Below are 22,946 nucleotides of genomic sequence, written 5' to 3'. Positions count from 1 at the left end.
GCATGATTTCTATAAGCATATGGAAGACCTCAGTACAAACATTGTCTTTTGAGCAATCATAGATGAAAATGAAGGTGGTGCTGGAAATTGAACTGGAACCAAATGACCACAGAAAATATTCTTAAAGTTGCTTTTTTGGCGTTAATCATCTCAAGTGATCTAGCTCTGATATGTTATTCTATTTAAAATGGAGCACAAAATATACTTTAGTTGTAAATGTTACAGTAGTAGGGTTGTGATACTGTCATTAGCTTATTTTAACCTGGAGATTGGAAAGGTTAGAACTATCATATAACTTTGCTATGTACATTCATGATAGGAAATGGCATCAACCTCATCTTAGGTCTTGAAAAGAGCAAATGGTTGAGACATTTTTGATTTCTGAAGAGATCTTGGCTATGATCCCAGCTCAGACTTTAATTAGCTTTGGGAAAGTCTTTCAAGCTCCTTAAGTCTCTGTTTCCTCATCTCTATGGTAAAAGAGTTTGAACAGATAATCCCCTAAAGTACTTTAAAAATGCCAGTCCTTATCATATCAATAACTTAGATCCTTTCACATCTCTGTATATCTAAATGCAACATAGTTGCCAATGGCCCAGTCATGATTTCAAAAGCTCCTTAGGTGATCACAGAGTGAAGCATCAGACCTCTGGCCACATGTCCCATCTGTGCCATGCAGTGGTGGTTACCTCTGCTGGATGCATTGTGAATTGGAAGCCACAGTTTTGCTCTGAGAATGTGTGCCTGGCACCTGCAGATGCTGAAGCCTGGTCAGAGTTATCGTCAGAGATGACTGTACAGCACACTGACATTCTCCTCTGTCACATCTCCATCTATCTTCTTGGCTGAAACTATAAAAGCTTCCACTGTTTGAATGAATGATTAGATTCATTCTGCAAATATTTATCAGGGCTCTGTTAAGTGTCAGGTCAAGTGCTAAGTGCTGGAGTGAAATGTGAGGTTTTCTGACCTCTGCGTGTGCCTTGATCCCCCTTTTAAGCAGATTGGTATTGTTCTCCACATTTCTTCTACCCAGAAAGCTCTCTCTGAAATCATTTACTCCTCAGGAAAATCTCAGCTAAACATTTTTTTATTTCCACCAAGGGAAATTTAGTTCCTGTGTCCCCTGCTGTGGAAAAAGAATTTTATGAAGTGTTAAAATGTTTTTCCATGACTGTAGAAGTCATTACTCTAGTGGATCCTTGGAAAGAACAAGTCCCCGTAACTGTTTTAGCAACTTGAAAGGCTTCCTGTTTCTCAAAATCATGCTGATAGCTATATTTGCCAATGTATTAAATGCAAAGAACATAATTTCCATTAAAAGTGAGTCTCTGTTCTCAGGGAATAAATATTCAAAGAAAATAATTTTTACAAAAGCCTCCAAAGTAAGATGAGTGCAGAATGTTCTATTTTGCAGTACAAAGCTGATAGTAGAGGACACTAGAAGCCTGTCACGACTGAATTGAGACTCTTTTAGTATCCTTTCTTTCACTTTTCACCAAAAATGCAACAAATAAGGATGCTAACATTAAAAAAGGATTTTTCTTTTTATTGTTACCAAAATGTAAGAGAGAAATTAAGTCTTATACTCTGGAATGATATAGAATTCTAGAAGGCTAGAATTCAAGATTTAATATAGTGCATGGTAGTTCATGCAGCACAAAAACTCAGGAAGATAGAATTTTTAAGAGCTAATGAGGAAAAGCCTAGCATCTCAACATGAGCCCTGTTCTAGAGGCTGGAAAAGAAGCCACAGCTAAGTGTAAGGGGAAGTATGTGTGTTTTGATGGAATGGGAAGAAGATGAGGAAACTGAATCTATAAATATTTTCTTCATTCAAATCATTCAAACGGAGGAAAAAGGAGGTGTAATGAAGTTATTCTGTGGCAGAGAAGATGTGTTCTGAAGTCTGTGCACCTGAAAAAGGAGTGGGTCACAGTATTGGTGTTTCGGTGGAAGAAAATTAGCCAGAGAGAGAGAGGAGCCACAAAATGAGTGGATTTTCTGCAAAGGAGACAAACTGCTGAGGTATACAGACACCTTCTGTGGCAGGACAGAGAAGTAGTAGGATCTGCACAGCCAAAAGTAATGACTACTTATTTCTTTGCAGAAAAAATTGGCTTTCCCCTGTCCTAAAGGTTTCCAGGGCTGGAGAAGAGATTCAGGATAGCCTCATGCAGCCCTCTTTGGCTTTCAAGGACAGACAAAGGCTGTCCTCAGGTCACAAAGCCAGTTAGGGTGGAACCAAGACTTGTCTGTACCAAGTTTCCTCACTCTGCCTTCGCCCTCACATATAGCCCCCAGACAGCGCTGGATCCCTACCAGCAATCTCTCACCCCCACCTCTTTCAATCTCCCCTGCTGAGGCTTACTATTGAACAAGGATTATTTCAACAAAAGGACAGAATGGATTTTAGATGACGGGTAGGTTACTGAGGATGCATACTGAGAGAAGTCTGTGCTAGCCTGGTAGACTCTAAAGAAATAGGGGCTCTTTTCCCAGACATTTCTATTCTTCTGCACTGTGGTTCAGATTACTCAGTAAACCTTTGAAGAGAGGTAAAGGCAGCTTTCTGCCCCATTACAACCTCAAATATCTGGTTTCTTTGCATTTGCTTTGGAAAATTCAACTTACCTACAGATCTCAGCTCAAGGTCCCCAATGGCCTTCCCCACACCTCCTGGAACTCCCTTGCAGCTGTTCTCATATGATGATCCAATCAAGAATGTGGCTGTCTCCTCCCCAGGGTTTAATTAACTGAAGAACTGCCACATCTTGGGTTCTTTTTATCCCCATATCCAATACAGTGTCTGGCATATAACACATCACAGTACCTATAAGACTTTGGCACATGTGGGTATGAATACATAATTTGAATTTGAGCAGATATAATTTCCATTCCTAACTTCACTTGCTAAATATGTGGCCTTGGATGAGTAATTTTATTTCTCCATAAATCTAAACATTTTTCTTCAGTGGAATGGGTATAACAATAACACCTACCTCAGTGGATTTTAGGGAAACTTAAATAAGGTAATGTTTTAAATCAGGTTTTCAAACTTGGCATTGGAACCACCTGGAAAGCTGGTGAAAATGCAGACTCTTAAGTCCACCCACCATGGTCCCCAGCTCCCTGTTTCTGATTCTGTAGGTCTGAGGTTTGAGTATTTGCAGTTCTACTGATACTGATGATACTAGTCAGGAAAGACACTTGAAAAGTGCTGTTTTAAATCTTTAAACATAGTGCCTGGCCCAGTAAGGGTTAAGTAAGTAGAAATAACCTATCATCATTGGAGGATTTTCATAGCACCAATACCAGAGTGAGTGGAGACCCAGAGAAAATTGGGGGTCATTATTTTGAGAGTAATAAGGAAAAAGAGATCCCCAGAAACCAGGTCTTTCTCCTTCCTGCTCGATGATTGTTCTTAACAACGAGTCTGCTACTGAGAAAAGAGCTGGTTTGATAAGCCTGGACTTGTTTCTGTTATTTATAATGGAAATTCAAATATAGATATTGGTCATCATGTAGTTCTTGCCTTCTCTCATATATCAAGAATAGCAAAAATTAAGTCTGATTACACACTTTGGGGGAAGGAGAAACTGAAAACTACTTAGTGGGCATGAATTCTAGTATAATTTGGCGGTTGCTCTCAAAGTTAAAAATTCAGGTACTCTTTTATCTACCCTGTCCACTAAGAACTTTTCATAAAATAATTACATAATGATTTCAAAAGATGCATGCCTAAGGATGTTCATTTCAGTATTATTAATAATATACACATGAATAATTTCCAATATACAGTAAGTAAAAAAGCAAGGTACAAAACAGTGTACATAATAATAGCACTCTTACATACACAAAAAGGTATCAGAAAAATATGCATAATATATGCATAACATTTAAATTTGCTAGACTCTTAATACTTTAAGGAGAAATAGGCAAGGGGTATCTGAAAGGGAAGGTAGACTTCTACTTTTCGTTTTGGTTCTATCCATATATCTATTGCTTTTATTAACTCAGTGGGGTAATTTAGCCAAGGAATTTGTGGGATTTAAAAAGCTGTGTAAATGCTATATATTGTAAAGAACCATTGCAATTATAATATCATGGATTTTTGTTTTGTTGCTTTCTAAAATATTTGAACATGTGCATTAATAAGAGGATTTATAGTTCCCTAAAATGTTCTGAGTTTTCTACAGATCTTTAAAAGTAACTCTGCCTAAAATCTTTCCATTTATTTGAGTAATTTGACCATTTCCTACTTGCTTGAAATTTGCTAAAAGCATTGTCTTTCCTTTTTTATAATTTGATCAGCACATTTCTCTTTCTGCTTCCACTCCCATTTTAAAAAAAATCTGGCCTCATCTAGCTAGGAAGTTCAGAAGCAGGATGTCTGTGGTTGGCCTTTTCGGCTCATGTTTAACAAGGTTGTAATGGGTTCACAGTGTCATGCTATGCTCTTTTACCCATCTCAAGACAGAAGCCCTCAAAGCCTTTATTCCTCCTTGAGCAGCTTGAAATTCCAGTCCAGGCCTCCTTAAATTCTGGATCTGAGCACATTCTTCTGTTTCCTAGGCTTCTGACCAGGCAACTGGGGAGCTTCTTGTGCAGCCCTGCACCCCAGCTATGGGAGTAAGTGAACTGGAGCCCACGGGGGCTAGGGGACTTCTTCACAGCGGCTGTCTTCCTGATGGCCCGCACTGACCTACCTCTTCTCCCTCCCTAGTAGCATCTCTCTGGGTGTCCCAAGAGCCTGAGTCACTGCATTTCCTCCTCCCCATTTCTTTGCTCTGGGCCAAAAAGCATCAGTTCCAGCACTACATCTAAAATCTCTTTCTTTTGCTGCCCTTTCTCCCATAAAAGAATTCTGCCCCAGCTTTTAGTATTTAAAAACAACAATAACAAGTTAGAGTGGGGGAGGTCAACTATTTCATTTGTGATATGCCTTGGAAAATCTCTTCTGAGCTATTTGTGGAGGATTTAGAAAAATGTTATCCCTTAAAGGAAAAAAGTCCCTCTAAACCCTACAGAGTTAAGGCTCTGTCATGAGCCCAGACAGCATTAAAAACAAAAATTCACCTTGAAAATTTTGTTTGAGGTGTTTCTTGTAAGCGAGCCTACTGCCTGGAAGAATGTAATCAGTTGCTCCAGATATTTGGGTCACTAAATGGATTTAAGACTCTTTCACAGCTATTTAGCTGGAACAAGAGGTACGGAGACTGTGGGGAAAGAGTGCACTACACGAGAAAGGCCTGTGTTTGTGCCCTTTGGCAGAGGCAGGCCTTTCTCTTTCAGTACTTCCAAGGCTTCTCTACCCAGAGAAAAATTCAAGGGTCTTGCACAGCCCAGAAATTTGAGATTTGCCCTCCATGCCCTCCTCTTTCTGGGGGAGACTGTTTAAATGTGGTCTGTCTCTGCTTAAATGGAAGTTCTGTTCTGAGCTTCCTCTCCCTGGGAAGACTAAAGACAAGTACTTCTCAAGGTGGAGTTACTCTGTCAAGTAAGAGGTGTGCTGTATAGCAAATGCCCAAACATTATGAGCTGGGGGAAAGAGCAAAAGGAGTTCTTAAATTATTTAGTTTTAGGAATTAAAAAAAAACATTTAAGAATATATACATAGGTGTGCGTTGTGCTCTGTGTGTGACTGTGAGTCACATGAGTGACTGTGTCTCCACATGCACACATGCATAAGCTAATGAATAATCATGGGTGGGGTGGTAGGGTACAGCTATTCTGAGTGGTCAGCAGTTTGATCAAGGCTCCCTTTTTGCATCCCTTACATTCATTTAAACTTGCTAGGTATTCTTGGGACTCTAGTATAGTACCTATGACTGATATTCATACAAACTTTTGAAGAATTGATCTCTTGATTTTCTCACGATCCTCAACCAACCTAGCTTAGGCAAAACATTTAAAACAGAATTTAGGGGGAAATTTTGTAAGGGCTGAAGGGCAAATTTAAATTTTTTGACTGTGAGCCCTTTCCGTTGACAGTACCTCCACAACTGGGGTATACCTTCTTGAATAAGTAATCAGCAAACACAGAACAGGACTTATGCTTTTTATGTGATACAAGATCAATCATGTGGTGTCTTCATAGGTACTGGGTAGGACATTGATCTTGTCATCAGTGTTTTAGATCTGGGGGTCTTAACAGGCCAGGCTCACCAAGTCATCCCAAAGTGCCAATCAGAAAACCAGCAGTGGTGCAGGGCAGTACAAAAGCTTAATCAGCATGGCCACATGAGGAAAAACAGATAAAGAGGTACAAGATCCTGTCTTAGGGGAGCTGACAGGAACTTTGAGGGTTTTTGTTTGTTTTTTTTTTAACTTTGAGGTTTTATAGAAAAATAGAGCAAAGGCAAAGGCTGGGTATGTGCCTAAGTGAGGGCTTTGCACAGCTGGCAAAATAGGTAATCCTAGTCAGGGAATGGTCTGGTTGATCAATGTCTTTAGGAGAGCCATCATTCTTGAAAGGGTAATAGTTCCCATGTAAGTAATCATGCATACTCAGGACAGTCTCATTATGGAATGGTCTGCTCTGCAAGGCTTGCATTGCTTGGAGTATTTTTGGTCCCTTGTCATAAAGATGTCTAGCGAAAAGACCTATTCATTCCTAGAATCTAAGGTGACTACAGAAGAGAGTGACTCAGGAAAAAAAAGTTATAAGGAGGTAAATGGAACCAGGAAGGAACAAAATGGAGTTAGTTAGGCAGGGACTGGGCTTTCCTTCAATCTGAATTTTTTTCTGCCTGCACAGAAATTTCTATAAGCTATGTTTTTGAACAAATGGCAATGCTATCTTGTTTGTTACTTATCTCTTTCTCTGAGAAAAGAATTTAAAAAAAAATTTAGTAACTACTTGTGGCTTTACTATGCATAGAAGAAGTACTTTAAATTGTGCTAGAGAAGTGATAAGTAGTTGTTTAATTCATGGGCTTCTTTGGTGTCACCTGCTGAAGGCAATGAAGAATATGTAATCCTGTGACATCAATACTACAGTCATACTGATTTATAATTTTCAAAATATGGTGTCTCTGAGTCACATTCATTAGGGCATACTCTTTGAGGTGGTTTTTCCCTAATGATGATGAATTCATGCTGACTCAACTCTTCTTCCAGAGTCTTTTGTGTACCCAATAACTTTCATTTGCAAGACAAATGGCTGGTTCAGCAGCAGTCTGTACAGAAATGAGAGAAGTAAACTAAGCCAGGTAAATAACTTGAGAGTCTTTTTAAAACTTAAACTGAGTTATACTGTTTTCATTTTTCTGTTTGGGGGATTTGTGAATATGTAGGGGCAAAGTATAAAATTTCGTAAGAAATGTACAAAATTAAACCACACTTAGTTTTGCTTTTAATCACTCTGCTTAGAATGCACTTATGAAATGTTGAGAATGGCCCAGAGAATTTCAGACAAATCTCTTTGAATTCTGACTTCTTTCTGAACCTCAGCCTGTTCTTCAGTTCCATTTGGATGGCCTTCAGGCATCCTCTAGCTCAATGTGTCCAAAAGTAAATTCTTTATCTTCTTTCTCAAACCTCCAGCTGTGCTTGTTCTCTTGGTCTCTACTGTTCTTCCCAAGCTTGAGTCATCTTGGTCTCCTTTCTCTTGTCCTCCTGTGTCACAAGTCAGCCTCCTATGCCACTACCTCTTCCTGCTGTACTCTTCATTCCAGAGCCTCTGCCTTAATTCAAGTCTCCACCATTTCTCCCAAGCAAAACCTGTTTGGATGCATCTCCCTGACGTGCAACATAACTGTGGGTTAGCATACACACTCTTTCCTGGTTTGTTCTCACCTAGAATTAGCTCCATCCCATTAGCTACTCTCACATGGAGTCCCTTCACAACTCTAGCCTTTGAATGGGCCACCCCTGCTTCTCTGCAAGCAAGCATTGATTCACCAATGAAAGAATCAGAGAATGTCTACTATATGTTTATTCTTGAGTAGATCTAATTTTACTCTTAAACCTGTGCAGTGTTAGTCCATTGGGTCTGTCTTCTAAGTGTTTTCCCCTCTGTATTCCTCCATGTACATTCTCAGTCTCTGTTATCTCCCCTGCCACCATAAACATATACAATTTTCTTTTTACTGTATCTTTTATTAAGAACCTTCCCTAATTTGTAGCAGAATTTTGATTATCACCACCCAAATACTCAGCTTCAACTCTTACAGCTCTTTCCTCTCAGCCCTAGTGTCAGGACACCGTGGCTCTTCTTCTTCTAAAAGATACCAATAAAGGAACTCTGCTATTAAAAGCAGTGGTGCCCATTACTCTTTAATAATCTCATGATCACCACCCCTGCTGGTTGATCTCGTCTGAGCTGACTGCTGACTGCTCTGTTGCTCCTGTAGAAGGTAGTTGAAGTCACCATGATCCTAGCCCGCAAGCAGAACAAATGAGCAGAAACCTTAGTTGATCATGCTGACAGGATTCCCTCCTCCTCTAGCCACACTACACACTGGGTATGGGTTACCAGTGAAGGTCAGCACTTTGAGCAGCTCAAGGTGATTAGTCTGGCAGTGCTGCTTCCTCCAGGGAAGGCTGAGGAGGAAAATCACATGAGCTCAGGGAGTGTGAACCACACATATGGCAAATCTTCCCATGAAAATTCAGTGAAACAAATTTATCATGCGACATGATGACAGGATTTGCTAAAATAAGGAGCTTTACAGTTGAGGTTTTCCTCAAGTAGAAAACAATAAACATAAAAACCCCCTATGAAAATTACCCATAGATCAAACAGTAGTTATTAGCATTATAAGATATGCACATTGTTGTGAGTGAATGGAATGAGCTTTTATTTCCTTCTGTTCTATCATATGCTTGTTTATTTTGTGTGTTAAAGTTCAAAATTATGGCATTGAGTGTTCTTTTGTGCTGATTATTCCATTACTCTTCAGAATTCTTTGGATACTGGAAAATCTGGATGTGCTTTGATGTCCTTTTTTGTAATAGAGCCTTGAGATTCACTTATGAAAGATTTATGTTGATAGGGTGTTAGCATCCATGAGAACCTAATTTTAACTGAGCCTTCCTACCTAAATATTTAGAAGTTCAAGTTTAATCATATGATTAATTCAGGGCTCTAGTTTCCTTAATCCTATCATTACTAGATCAAAAACTTTAAGCAAGACTGACTCTAGAGTTTGTTGGCTCCACTAACACCTTCTACTAAGATTTCATCCCTTTTCCTATATAGTTCTGGTCACAATCCCTTAACATTTATCACTTTAATTACACCCTATGCCTGAAAGCAACAGAAATATTCATTGAAGTCAAGGTGATAGAGTTAAAACTTTGAGTGGTTTGAGAACCAGAGGAAAGGGAATCTTATAAAAGTAATCATGGTATGACAATGCTATCGAATCATAGGGAACTATGGAGGGCCATAAGGTGTGGAAATCAGATCTGCATGCCAGTGCTACTGGTCTGGTGAGTTGTTGTCAGTCTTGGAGCTAAGGTGATGGCACCTGCAGCCTGTCTGCTGACTAGAGAGCTGGCTTGAGTCAATGCAATGCAGTTGAGGGAAGATATGATGCAACTTTTCTTTGTACCATCTTAGAACCTGGATGCAGTAATATCTTCAGAAGGCTTCAGTTGAGTCCTTGAGATAGAGACCATAGAGGAAACTACATACTTTTGGCTCTTCCCATTCAGCCACTGCACCTTCTAAACCTCTAACCAGACATTGTGTTACATACCTTTATGTGTATGTCAATGCTTGGGTCCATATATGTATAGACTTAGGTATATAGCTCTCCTAAATCCCATTTTTAAACAAGAGCTCAAGAATGCTTGGATGTAGATACCTGTGACCTTTTCCCAGTCATATTTAGAATTTGTTTTAACAAAGTTTTGGAGACAGACTTGAAGGGAGACATCCCCAACCTTGGTAAAATGTAAGTACAAAAAGACACAAATTGGATGGATATTGATGATGTTGTATCTATTGGGACATCATCCATAGACTCCTAGTGTCTTTGCTTTGCTTCCCTGTAGTGATCACAACATAAATTACTTGTCTTGTTTGACTTCCTTGTTCACCAAAGTTGAGCAGATTGTGGCCGTTTTCAACGCTTCTACCAGACAAAAAGCTTGGGACCATTTCTCGAAAGCTCAGCGCAAGAACATAGACATTTGGCGAAAGCATTCTGAGGTTGGTGATTTTATTATTTCTTTTTAACCATCATCACACAGCTGGATTGGCAGAGATTAGTTGTGGCTGCAGCCATTATGGTTTTTGTTATCGTGGGCAGTCCTCTTGCCATTGTCCTGTCTCATCTTCAGCTCCAAATCCAGCTCAAATTTGTTCTTTGTCCAGAAAAGCAGCTGACTTCACACATAGAACACATTTTTCCCTGCCAAGGGAGAAAAGAATCTTTCCCATCATAGTAAATAGCTCAGAAATAAACCAAGACACTTTGCCTAATTAGCTTGAAGAAAGCTATCACCTAATGTAGAAACTAGTTTTTAAATACAGATTTTTTTCAGTGTTCTATGTGATGATGACAGTTTGCTCTTTGGGTGAGAAGTGGCAAATATGCCTTTCCATTGTTCTCACCATAAGCCATGTCTTGGTCCCCTGTGCTAACCCTTAGGTTCTATCACACCTCTCACCAGAGCAGATTTCCCAAGGGGTGTAACTGTCCAGGCTAGCTGAGTCCACCCTTCAGCATCAGTGCATATGTGTGTGAGTATCCACCCCCAAGGAGTGAGTCCAGAACTTGACCTAAAAGACCCAGGGACAGACCAAAATGTGTCATTAGTCATTGGTCACCCAGCTGTTATTTTTAAACTCCACAGTGTAGTGTACGCTTTGAACCTGTAATTTAAAAGTAAGTATACTGTCTTTGCTTGCTTCTTTTTCTTTTAAATAAGCGAATGTTTTCATCTGGATGCCTCTTCATCTCTAGCATGTTAATATTAAAGTTCTCTTAATGATAGTCCCCTTTTTCAAAATCACAAACTTATAGAAGGTAAGGTTTATTCATTTAATAATTTTGGCTCACATTTGTAAAATAAGTATTTTATAAAGAGTTTGAGGAATCACAAAGTACTGTGATATCAATCATTTGGGTAGCATTTTAAGTGCCCATTAACTAATGCTAAATTACAATTGAATACCAATGGCACTAGATGTAACACCCACATGAATACCAAATGACTTCTTTATTATCACTGTTATTATGGTGAATACTGAATGACTTTACAATAATGGGACACTTAAAATGCTAGGGTAATTTGTTGCTAAAATGGGCATTTAAAAAATTTTGTTCACTAATGCCTAAAAAAGGTGGTTGGTGACTGTCTGATGGTGTTTTTCTGTTCAGGATTATGAATAAGGAGGAAGTGGGATTTCTCTTTAATTTGGGGTGGGTCCCAAAACAAAGCATGCGCTGATGTTCTGATGTTCTCCCTGACACTGTCTAGGAGACCCAAGTCAGGTTGACTTTTCAGGAGGAAAAAAGAGTTCTCTGTTTACCATGTAATATAAACATTGAAGGTTATGAAAACACAAATTGGAATCCATAAACTGTGACTCTGATATGGGAATGATAAGTCTTTGAATGATTTAATTTTTTTCTTCACATAAAACCCAAAAGTGATGAACAGAAATTTTAAGAGAAAGGCTGGTAGCATGATGCAGAATAACCATGGGTATGAAAAAGCCAGCATTAGTGTGTATCAGCAAATATCAGATTTTGCTCTAAATTATACTTCCTGCCATCTCTGACTCCACTTCCCACCGTCCTTTTTAACTACCTCCCCTTAGATTGGTGCAATACTATCCAAAGCAAAACCTACAAGTTTTCTTGATTGGCCTGAGAAAGCTGCTTGCTCTATCTGCTTGGTCGTGGGGGTAGAAATGTCTGCTCCAGAGGGATGGGCGGAATATAGTCCTCAGAGGTCCTCCTGTAAAGGGTCTCCGTGCCTTCCTGCCATCTCCGCTGCCTCTTTTGGACTACATTAGGAAATGAAACTATAAATTACCTTTGATTTTCTCTCCTACATGTTACTTAATTGATTAAATACCACTTGCTAATTTAACATTGTGGATGATTTCTCAGTTGCATATAAGCTTGATAATTGGCTTGATTTTTTTCCACATCCCCTTGTACAGCATCTGTTAATTATCTTCAACACCTCTACAAATTTATTAGTGTACTAGTTATTTACTGCTGAACCAGAGGCAGCCTGTGGAAACATCCTCAGTTTTTCTTCCCCATAATGTTTTTCCATTCTGCCACCCTTCCCCACAGAAACAACTATTGTATAACAGTTTGTCATTAATTGTAAGGACTAAACAACAGGCTCATTTATTCCTTCCACCTGACTTTTCCCTGTTTCAAATGCTTTTAAACTACCTCTTTAGAAATTAGACTTTGTTAATAAAAAAATTAGCTATCCGCCACCTAAAAATTTCCCCACTAATCACATGTAAACACCTCCCTCCAAGATCTGTAGAACTGGCAGAACTGGCATATCTTTCATATAGGTCGTGTGGTCGAATAAGGTGTCTGTCATCCTAGTGGTCTCTTGGCTGCCCTGTGACTGCCCCTCCCCAGACCTTGCCAATCTGCCTTGTCCCTCTTCTGTCCTTTGCAGGGTACAGAGGTGACCATTCAAATACTTTTAGCAATAAATAATTTCCTTTCCATCATGCTGCAGTTAAAATCTGTGAGCTCAGTAGAAAAGGGAATGTAGAGCACCTTCAACATGAGGTGATAGATCCATATCAAATGGCCACTAGAAGTATGTTTAAAGGCATGCTACTCATAAATTAGGTGAATTGCCGGGATTTAGCTCAGTGGTGCCGCTGCCTGCCCCATAAATTAGGTGAATTAACTTAGTTTTATTGTTACTCATAGGTTTACTGAAAGATAAAATTATTTTAACTATTGAACTTTTATTTAGAGTTTTCAATATAAAGGAGGAGAAAAGAATAGGGAAGCCCTTTCCATGTTTTAAGTCTTTTTGAAGACTATGTAAGGGAACAGAATGAAAATGGATTCACAAAAATACACAACTTGGTGTAAATAATGTTGCACTTGTTTAACATAAACAGTATAATGTCCTCATTTTAGACATAGTAGCAGAAAAATTGTATAATTCTTTTACAATGGGCTTTCACATAAGCTATTGTATTCAAACAGCCTTGTATTATTATTATTATTTCCCATTATAGGTGAGCAGACAAAGGCTCAAAGAAGTTGAATCACATGATTACAGTCACTCCCCTATTCAGTGCAGACAGTAACATATAATCCTAAGATCTATAGCTCCAAAAGTGATGCTGAAGCAGCCATCACCACAAACCCAAAACCTCTGCATGATAATGTGAAACCCACAAAAAGAAGGCATCCATTTATTTTGTTCCCAAACCACTTCAAAGCTTAAATTTTGGCTATCTGGATTGCAAGAGTATGTGTGTGATCACACATAAGCCCATGCAGAGGTTTTGTGTTCATGTGGAAATAGCAGTAGTCAATATTATCTTAGCAAAACAAATGTCTAGAATAAGAATGAGTCTTTTACATGCATTAACTCATTTCATCCACAAAACCCTCAATATCATAATATTCTAGTGAGAAAAATTGAGGCTAATATATATGAAGAAATGATCTTAAAATGAAACCATGGGCCAGTGGTAAACTAGGCTTTTTAAAATCTCCATTACTCCTGTTCTTAGCCAACAGCTGTAGTCCCTGCTATGAGCCAGCCATATAATCGGTATTTCTGTGTAATCCTTGCAAAAGCCCTGCTAAGTATATGTTATTATCCCCTTCTTTTTTTTTTTAAACAAACAAGGAAGTACACATTCAAGAGAGGTTAAATATTTTGCTGAGAAGCCCTTAACTAGTCTTTGGTGAATAGGAATTGATTTCACTTTACACTAAAGCATACCTCATCCCCCTCAGAACTTCGTTCTAGATTAGGTGGAGTGATATTTGGGTAAAAGCTTCAGACTATCAATGTTAATATGTCAGTCATAATATACCCAAAAACCATTGGAAAATTGTATGATGAAGTGTGTCCTAGACTCTGACCTTCATATATCCTTTACTTTCAGGAGCTCCGTAACGCTCAAAGTGAGCAGCTCATGGGCATCCGCCGCGAAGAAGAAATGGAAATGTCTGATGATGAGAATTGTGACAGTCCTACTAAAAAAATGAGAGTCGATGAATCAGGTAATGCTGCTAACTGCCACATACCCATGAGGTATCATAATGAGCATCCAAATCTTAGACTGGGAATAAGTACTGGAAAATGGAAACATAACTCACTTTGATTGGAGTTATACTAAACTTTTATCTTTGAGTGACTCTGCCTTTTATTAATAGGACTTTAAACTCTTTCTTAGGAACATAGTAATTTAAATTCCTCCAGTTGTTTCTTCATATGTAGATCTGGAGCTGTTATACTTTTTTCAAGGATACTTGCCTGTTCCTATAAAAATTCTTTTCCAGAGTATGGCAGCCCCAGCCAATGCCGAACTACAGATAAAATTTGATTTTAGTAGTGTACTTCTTACTTGAGAATTGTTTAATCTCTAAAGAATCTTTCTAGCCTCTGAGCTAATATGATGGAAATAAGACTTTTTCCTCTAAAAATTTTGGTTCACCTAACCTGTAATCAAAAGGGTAGCCCCATTTGGTACCACACTAGGGGTATCATTCAAACTTTGAGAAGGAGGAAAGTTTAGAAAAGACCTTGTTTTGTGTGTTCTGTCCAATCTGAGATGCTAATTAAAACTCTCTCCTTGAATCATGTATAAATTCTTTGGAATTGTAACAGTAGGCAAGGAAATGTTTATTCAAAATCTGTGACACCAAGAGAAACAACTTGTCTGAAGGGAATGGGGTTGTCTAAATGACCTGAGAAGACTCACGGTTGCCACCATTGCCAGAAAAGAAAATTAGAAAAATGGTGCAGGTTGGATCTGTCTTTTCATACATATCCATGAATAAAATCCATGCCTGTCTCAGGTTTTTGAACAGAAAGGTTGCTGGTGACTAGAAATAGAGTTTTGCTAATTTGTTGGTAGAAGTATAGGAACAAAAGTAAAAGTTCTTTTTGCTTTCTGTGTTCATTAAAATGAACTGAAAAAAGACTAAATAGAACAAAGGGTACATAAATTTATGGTGTACAGGGAGGTGACCACAATGTGTAATCATTTACTAGTCCAATAGGATTCAGAAGCTTGTATACCTCTTCCCTCAGCAAGGAACAGAATGGGGAATGGAGACAATTTTTAGAGAAATAGTAAATTATTTTTAGGTGGGCTTGTAGAAAGATACACTCTCCTGAGACAAAGCCCCAGTGGGTCCACACATAAGACAATGGATTGTAAATGTTTCTCTCTGGAATGTTGAGTGGGAGCAAAATAAAAGACAAGAATGAGTGACAAAAAGCTGTCCATGTGTGTTGACAGATTTAGTCTCTCTTCCTGCAATATGGGTTTAGTTATGAAAGCTCAGGGAGTGGACCAGAGATAATTGTGTTCTTCCTTGGGGAGTCAGCTTTTAAGTGGACAAGGAGATGTCAGATGCAATCTGTCTGTTAAAAGCCTCTTCCAGCAGCTATTGCTCTCTTAACTTCCTGTGACTTAAGATAATCAGGACTCTGGGATATTTTAGATGATGTCCATGGATGCACTTAGAAGCCAAAATCAAGATTCCAAAAATATCAGGTCATCAAGATTGCAGAGGGGTTCAGATAATCACAAAAAAGGCCCTGCATCCAGGTCATACTCAAGGGGCTTTAATTTCCCTGAAGCAGTGCTTCTCAAAAGTGTGGCGCCTAGTTTATATAAACATCACCTAGGAACTTACTAGAAATATAACTTGAGGCTCATCCCCAACTTACTGAAATCAGAAACTTCTGGAGGGTGGGCAAAGGAGATTCAGCAGTCTGTGATTTAAGCCCTGCAGGGAATTCTGATTGATGCATACTGGAGTTTGAGAACCACTGCCTTAGTAAATTTGCCTTTCATCCTCAAATTCCATTCATTTAAATCTCTTAGAAGCTTAGCATACAAGTATGCAGCATGCCACTACTTTCTGAAGCCATATATCCTTTGTCCAAAAAATAAACCTAGCATTTATGTGTCAATGGATGGCTCTTACTAAGCTCATAAAAGATTTTTCAGGAGTGTTTTACTATGGGGTTTAGATTTATTTGAGATCACCTTTCTTACAGCATTTCAATTCTACAAGCCTTCCTATGTCAAAAGAAGGAATAGTTAGTGTGACTTTTAAAAAATTCATTGAGATCTTGAGAAAGTTTTGTCTCTAAAAAGCTTTCATCATTTTTGAAGTTTATTGATGAGGGTCAGGTTTACTTGAGACTTAGAACTTTAACATCCTTAGAAGGTAGAAGCAAACAATTGAGTCAGTCAGAAATTTTGATTTGAACTTGTGCCTTTGTGTGCAGGGATGACATTTCTTTTTAAACGACTTTATCAATTTGCAAAGGTAGCAGTGTGTATAATTTCATAGTCTGCTTAGGATGGAACTAGAATGATTGATTAGTATGTTTATGGGAGGCCCCGCAAGCCAGGGCAGCATCACATCCCTACCGGACCAGCGCCTGACCTGTAGCAGAAGTGTTCCATGAGATGCCAAGAACTTCTACTCCAGCAGAGTCAGAGATCCTCTATGGGGCTCAATGAATGAGCACTGTTCATGACCTCATCCCCTAGGCATCTGATGAGAATGTGAAGTAAAACCTGAACTTATAAAAACCTTTGCCAGGCTAGTTACTTGGTCCACAGAGTTAATAAGCAAACACAACCTGCACATGTTGTCTACTAGCACTGAGGGAAGAGATAAAAGAACTGGAGTTCAAATGCCAGGCCCCAACCAGTTCAGTCTTTCTCATGCATTTCACAATGAGCTGGACCGGAGGATGTGGCCTGTGGTCTCAGAAGAAAGCACAAGACTGATTAAAAGGAAGGTGAAGCAGCCAACCTTTTTTATTCCATTGGACCTCAAGATCCTGCCAAAAGGCAGGTAGTTGTTTTGCTTTCAACTCTGGGTATTCAGGGACAGGGACTGACAGCAAAAAAATTCCCATCTGGTCTTTTGTCTAGACTGCACAGGAATCCCTGCTAATGACTGCTTGAGGCAAGGGATGAGGAACAAGGGCCCATAGCCTGAGGGAAGCACCTTTCAGGAGTATCTTGTTTGGTAAGACAACACTCACCTTCAGGTACTAATTTACAACTGCCACTCACCTACAGAGAAGCAGGCCTCTTAGACTGTGGTGTCCTGCGTCATTGATGGAAAGTGCTGGATACAGAAAGAGTACCATTCTCTGTCTTCAGAGGAACTCCTTGCCTGTTTCCTCTCTCCTAAAACAATGCAATTTTGCTTCAGTCTCCTAGGAAAGTAGCCGGCCTAGGAATTCTTAGAAAGACCAGGGAAGAAAATCCTTTGCATAGAAGGAGTCCCCTGCCTGTGCTACGAGGATGGAGGGAGAGCACCCCAAAGGATGCTCCAGGCTTTGGCATCCTCTTGCTGGCTTTGCTTGTCCTCTCCCCACTACAGACTACTCTTAGAGTTTATTTCTGGAGGAGATGGAGATAATTAACTTTGTTTCTAGAAAAGGCACATTTTATTATGTAAGAACTTATATGATACCTTAGGTTTAGTTTTTATTAATAATCAAAACATTTCAATATATCTGCTTTTCTGGTCATGAATATTCCTTTGTACTTTTGCTTTTTACCACATAATTTACGACATATCTTTGGCTGCAGTTCTCTAGCACTGCAATGTAATTCTGGGCAGGAGCTTCATACTTCCTCATCCATTGATCTTTTTTTTTTTTTTTTTGGTACCGGGGGTTGAACTCAGGACTTTGTGCTTGTGAGGCAGGCGGCAAAACCACTGAGCTAAATCCCTAGCTCATCCATTGCTTTTAAGGGGACAAGGAGTTCCTGGAAGCAAAACTAAGAAGCTAATAAGAATAGAAATGTAAGGCAGGTCTGTGCACGCCCTACTGAGGTCCTGAGTCCCACTGAACATGCCCAATCAGCCCACTGCAGACAGGCAGCCACCTGGTTCCACACTACAAAGACGCAGAGGACACCAGACCACCAGACCAAGGTACTGAGTCCCGCTGCTTGCGGCCCAGAGGTAGGGGCTTCTGAGCCGTAGTCCCATTGATCCTGGTCCAGAGGAAAGGGCTTCCCGGTCACTATCCCTCCCGCTACTCCCAGCACAGAGGAAAGGGCTTTGGGCCACCTTCTGTCCTGCTGTTCCTGGCCCAGAGGAAGGGGCTTCCAGGCCACCATCCCTCCCACCGCTCCCGGCCCAGAGGTAGGGGCTTCTGAGCTGCCATCCCACTGCTCCTGGTCCAGAGGAAGGGGCTTCCTGGCCACCATCCCTCCCGCTGCTCCTGGCCCAGAGGAAGGGGCTTCCAGGCCACCATCCCTCCCACCACTCCCGGCCCAGAGGTAGGGGCTTTTGAGCCACCATCCCACTGCTCCTGGTCCAGAGGAAGGGGCTTCCTGGCCACCATCCCTCCTGCTGCTCCTGGCCCAGAGGAAGGGGCTTCCAGGCCACCATCCCTACCAACGTTCCCGGCCCCTGTCCCAGCTCTCCCAGCTCAGAGGAGGTAATCCATGCAGACACTAACAGCCCCCCGCCCCAGTCGAAATGAGAAAATACATAAATAACTCTCAAAACCAGACTTCCACATCACCTACAGCAATGCCAAAGGGAAATGAGATGGAACACTCTGATACTCAACCACCTGGACCCACTGAACTGGCAACAAAAGGGGATCTGGAAAAAATGAAATCAGAAATAATTTCTCAGATAACAGCAGAAATTGTGCCCCTAGTGCAAGACATGATTAATAAATCTAGAGAGGAGCTCAGGAACATGATGGAATCCCAACATAAGAAACAAATGGAATCCATAAAACAGATGCAAATAGATTTCCAGGACATGAAAAACTCCATTGAAAGTCTACACAGCAGAATGAGCCAGTGTGAGGACAGAATTTCAGATATAGAAGATAAGATTGCAATTAGTGACCAGGAAAAGAAAAATTGCTTCAAAATTATAAGGGAACATGAGAAGTCAATCCAGCAGCTGCTAGATGATGCAAAAAAGAATAACGTAAGACTGATTGGGTTCAATGAAGAAACAGGAGAGAGTGGAGATGACATAAAAAATCTCTTCACAGAAATAATGGCAGAAAACTTCCCAAGCAAGGGAAAAGAGCTTGACATATAGATAAGTGAGGCATATAGGACTCCAAATAGCCTTGATCAAAAAAAATCTACACATAGGCATATAATTGTTAAGATTCCAGAAACACAACAGAAGAACAAAGTTCTACAAGCAGTCAGAGAAAAGAAACAAATCACATACAAAGGAAAGCCCATCAGAATCACAGCAGACTTCTCAACACAAACCATCAAGGCAAGAAGAGCTTGGAGTGACATATTCCAAGCCCTAAAACAAAACAGCCTCCAACCCAGATTGATGTAACCTGCAATATTATCTTTCAAAATTGATGGAGAAATAAGATACTTTCATGACAAAGAGCACCTTAGGAACTTTGTGAATACCAAACCAGCACTCGAAAGAATTTTACACAGTAGCCTAGGAACAGAATTGAGGATCACAACCCCAGGAAGCAAGGCAGAATGAACCCATCTGGCATGACAAGAAATTAAATGTAAAGGGGGAGAACCCAACAAAAAGAAAAAGTCATGGCAGTGACAAGTCAATACGTTTCAGTTATAATCATCAATGTTAATGGTCTCACCTCACCAATCAAAAGAAATAGACTGGCAGAAAGGGTCAAGAAGCAAAATCCAACAATATGTGGCATACAAGAAACACACTTAATTCAAAAGGAAACTTATAGACTGAAAGTTAAAGGGTGGAAAACAATACTCCATGTGACAGGAACCTGAAAAAAAGCAGGAGTAGCTATCCTCTTTGCAGATCAAGTAGATTTCAAACCAACACTGATGAACAGAGATGAAGAAGGAAACTACACCCTTGTAAAGGGAAGAATCCAAGAGGAACAGATGACAATCATAAATATCTATGCACCAAACACTAGTGTGCCCAACGATATAAAACAAATACTAACGGACATGAAAAGTCATATATGCACTAATACAATTGTAGTGGGGGACCTCAACACCCCACTGTCACAAATAGATAGATCAACTAGACTAAAAATAAGTAATGAAATACTAGAACTCAATCGAACTCTTGAACAAATGAACTTAACACATGTTTACAGAGTCTTCCACCCCACAAAATCAGAATACACATTCTTCTCAGCTGCACATGGGTCATTCTCAAAAATAGACCACATACTCACACACAGAACATGTTTTAGTAAGTGCAAAGGAATTGAAGTTATCCCCTGTATATTAGCAAGACCATAGTGCAATGAAATTGGAGATCCGTAGCAAAAGAAACTCAAAAAATTTCATAACCATGTGGAAATTGAACATGGTTATTCACTTCTGAATAACCAATGGGTCACAGAAGAAATTAAAGAAGAAATCAGACAGTTCCTTCAATTAAATGACAATGACAATACAACATATAGGAATCTATGGGACACAATGAAAGCAGTCTTATGAGGGAAATTCATAGCAGTGAATACGCGTATTAGGAAAACAGAACGAGCCCAATTAAACAACCTGATGCTGAACCTCAAGCTTCTAGAAAAAGAAGAACAGGACAACCCCAGAGCTCATACAAGGGAGGAAATTATAAATTATATTTATAATTATAAAATATAAATTATAATCAGAGGAGAAATCAATACAATGGAGACTAAGAGAACGATACAAAAAATCAATGAAGCCAAGAGTTGGTTCTTCGAAAGAATCAACAAAATTGACAAACCTTTAGCCAACCTTGTCAGAAAAAGGAAAGAAAAGGCCCAAATCCATGCAATTAGGAATGAAAAAGGTGAAATTACAACAGACCCAGCAAAAATCCAGAGGATCATCAATACCTACTTCCAGAAACTATGCACCAATAAGATGGACAACACAGAAGAAATGGACAGATTCCTAGATACATATGAATTACCAAAGTTGAATGAAGAAGACCTAAAAATTCTGAAGAACCCAATATCAACCAATGAAATTGAAAATGTAATGAAAAACTTATCAACTAAGAAAAGCCCAGACCCTGATGGCTTCACTGCTGAATTCTACAAGACATTTAGAGAGGAACTGCTGCCACTACTGTTGAAACTCTTCAGTGAAATTGAAAGGGAAGCAATACTCCCAAGTTCATTCCTGGAAGCAAGCATCACCTTGATCCCCAAAGCAGAGAAAGACCCAACCGAAAAGGAGAACTACAGGTCAATCTCACTAATGAACATAGATGCAAAAATCCTTAATAAGATACTGGCAAACAGAATGCAGAAGATCATCAAGAAGATCATACACCCTGATCAAGTGGGATTCATCCCAGAGATGTAGGGATGGTTCAATATACGAAAATCAATCAATGTAATACACTATATCAATAGAGCCAAGGACAAAAACCATATGATTATCTCCATAGATGCAGAAAAAGCATTTGACAAAGTCCAACATGCATTTATGATAAAAACCCTACAAAAAATTGGAATAGATGGTCTCTAGCTCAAACTGATAGAAGCCATCTATGAAAAACCAACAGCCAATATCATACTAAATGGTCAAAAACTGAAATCCTTCACACTAAAATCAGGAACAAGACAAGGATGTCCATTATTACCACTCCTGTTCAATATAGTTTTGGAAACATTAGCCACAGCAATTAGACAAGAGAAAAGGAATAAGGATAGGAAATGAAGAAGTCAAATTGTCATTATTTGCAGATGACATGATACTCTACAAAGAAGACCCCAAGAACTCCAACAAAATCTTCTAGACTTCATAACCAAATTCAGTCAAGTAGCTGGTTACAAGGTCAACACACAAAAATCAATAGCCTTCCTCTACATGAACAACAGACTCACTGAGAGAGAAATAGGGCAAATAATTCCTTTCACAATAGCATCCAAAAAACTGAAATACCTAGGAATCAACCTAACGAAAGAAATCAAAGACCTCTTCTCTGAAAACTATGGCACTCTGAAAAGAGAGATTGAAGATGATATCAGAAAATGGACAGACATCCCCTGCTCCTGGGTAGGAAGGATTAATAGAGTGAAAATGGCCATACTTCCAAAACTGCTATATAGATTTAATGCAATTCCAATTGAGATCCCAGCAGCATACTTCATGGACCTTGAGAAAACAATCCAAAAATTCCTTTGGAACAAGAAGAGACCCAGAATAGCAAAAGCAATTCTAGGTAACACAGACATGGCAGGGGGTATCATAATCCCCAATCTGAAACTATACTACAAAGCCACTGTGGTAAAAACAGCATGGTACTGGCAAAGAAACAGACCTGAGGACCAGTGGAACAGATTAGAAGATGCAGAAACAACGCCAGACACACTCAGCCATCTCATCTTCGATAAAGGAGCCAAACACCCTCACTGGAGGAAAGACAGCCTCTTTAATAAATGGTGCTGGAAAAACTGGGCTTCAACTTGCCAAAGATTAAAACTAGACCTATACCTCTCACCATGCACTAAACTAAAATCAAAATGGATTAAAGACCTAAATATTAAAATAGAAACTCTGAACCAGTTGGAACAGAGGTTAGGTAGAACCCTTGAAGACATCAGTGTAGGAAAAGATTTTATGAAGAAAACCTCAGTTGCCCGTGAACTAGCACAAACAATCAACAAGTGGAATCTCTTCTTATTAAAAGGCTTCTGCACAGCAAGAGAAACCACCAGCAGTGTGAAGAGACAACCCACAATATGGGAAAAAATCTTCACCTGCTCTTCCTCAGACAAAGGTCTACTATCTCAAATCTGTAAAGAACTTCAAAAGATCAGAC

General features: G+C 39.5%; 1 protein-coding gene across 26 annotated transcripts in view; it reads left to right on the top strand.

Annotated features, from left to right (window-relative positions):
- Enox1 (ecto-NOX disulfide-thiol exchanger 1) overlaps positions 1-22,946 on the top strand; it is a 571,647-nt gene that overhangs the window by 442,961 nt on the left and 105,740 nt on the right. For all 26 annotated transcript variants that reach the window (XM_087197407.1, XM_087197408.1, XM_087197410.1 and 23 more), the window contains 2 exons: positions 10,056-10,162; positions 14,078-14,195. In XM_087197407.1, the coding sequence (XP_087053533.1) occupies positions 10,056-10,162; positions 14,078-14,195 (225 nt within the window). The remainder of the gene's footprint in view (positions 1-10,055; positions 10,163-14,077; positions 14,196-22,946) is intronic.

The sequence above is a fragment of the Heterocephalus glaber genome, unplaced genomic scaffold, assembly GCF_053883595.1.
Source record: "Heterocephalus glaber isolate CG9 unplaced genomic scaffold, H.glaber_assembly_v1.0 deba00001666, whole genome shotgun sequence".
In the NCBI taxonomy this organism is placed as follows: Eukaryota; Metazoa; Chordata; class Mammalia; order Rodentia; family Bathyergidae; genus Heterocephalus; species Heterocephalus glaber.
Note: the sequence above shows the minus strand (reverse complement) of the source record. Positions and strands in the feature narration are given on the sequence as shown.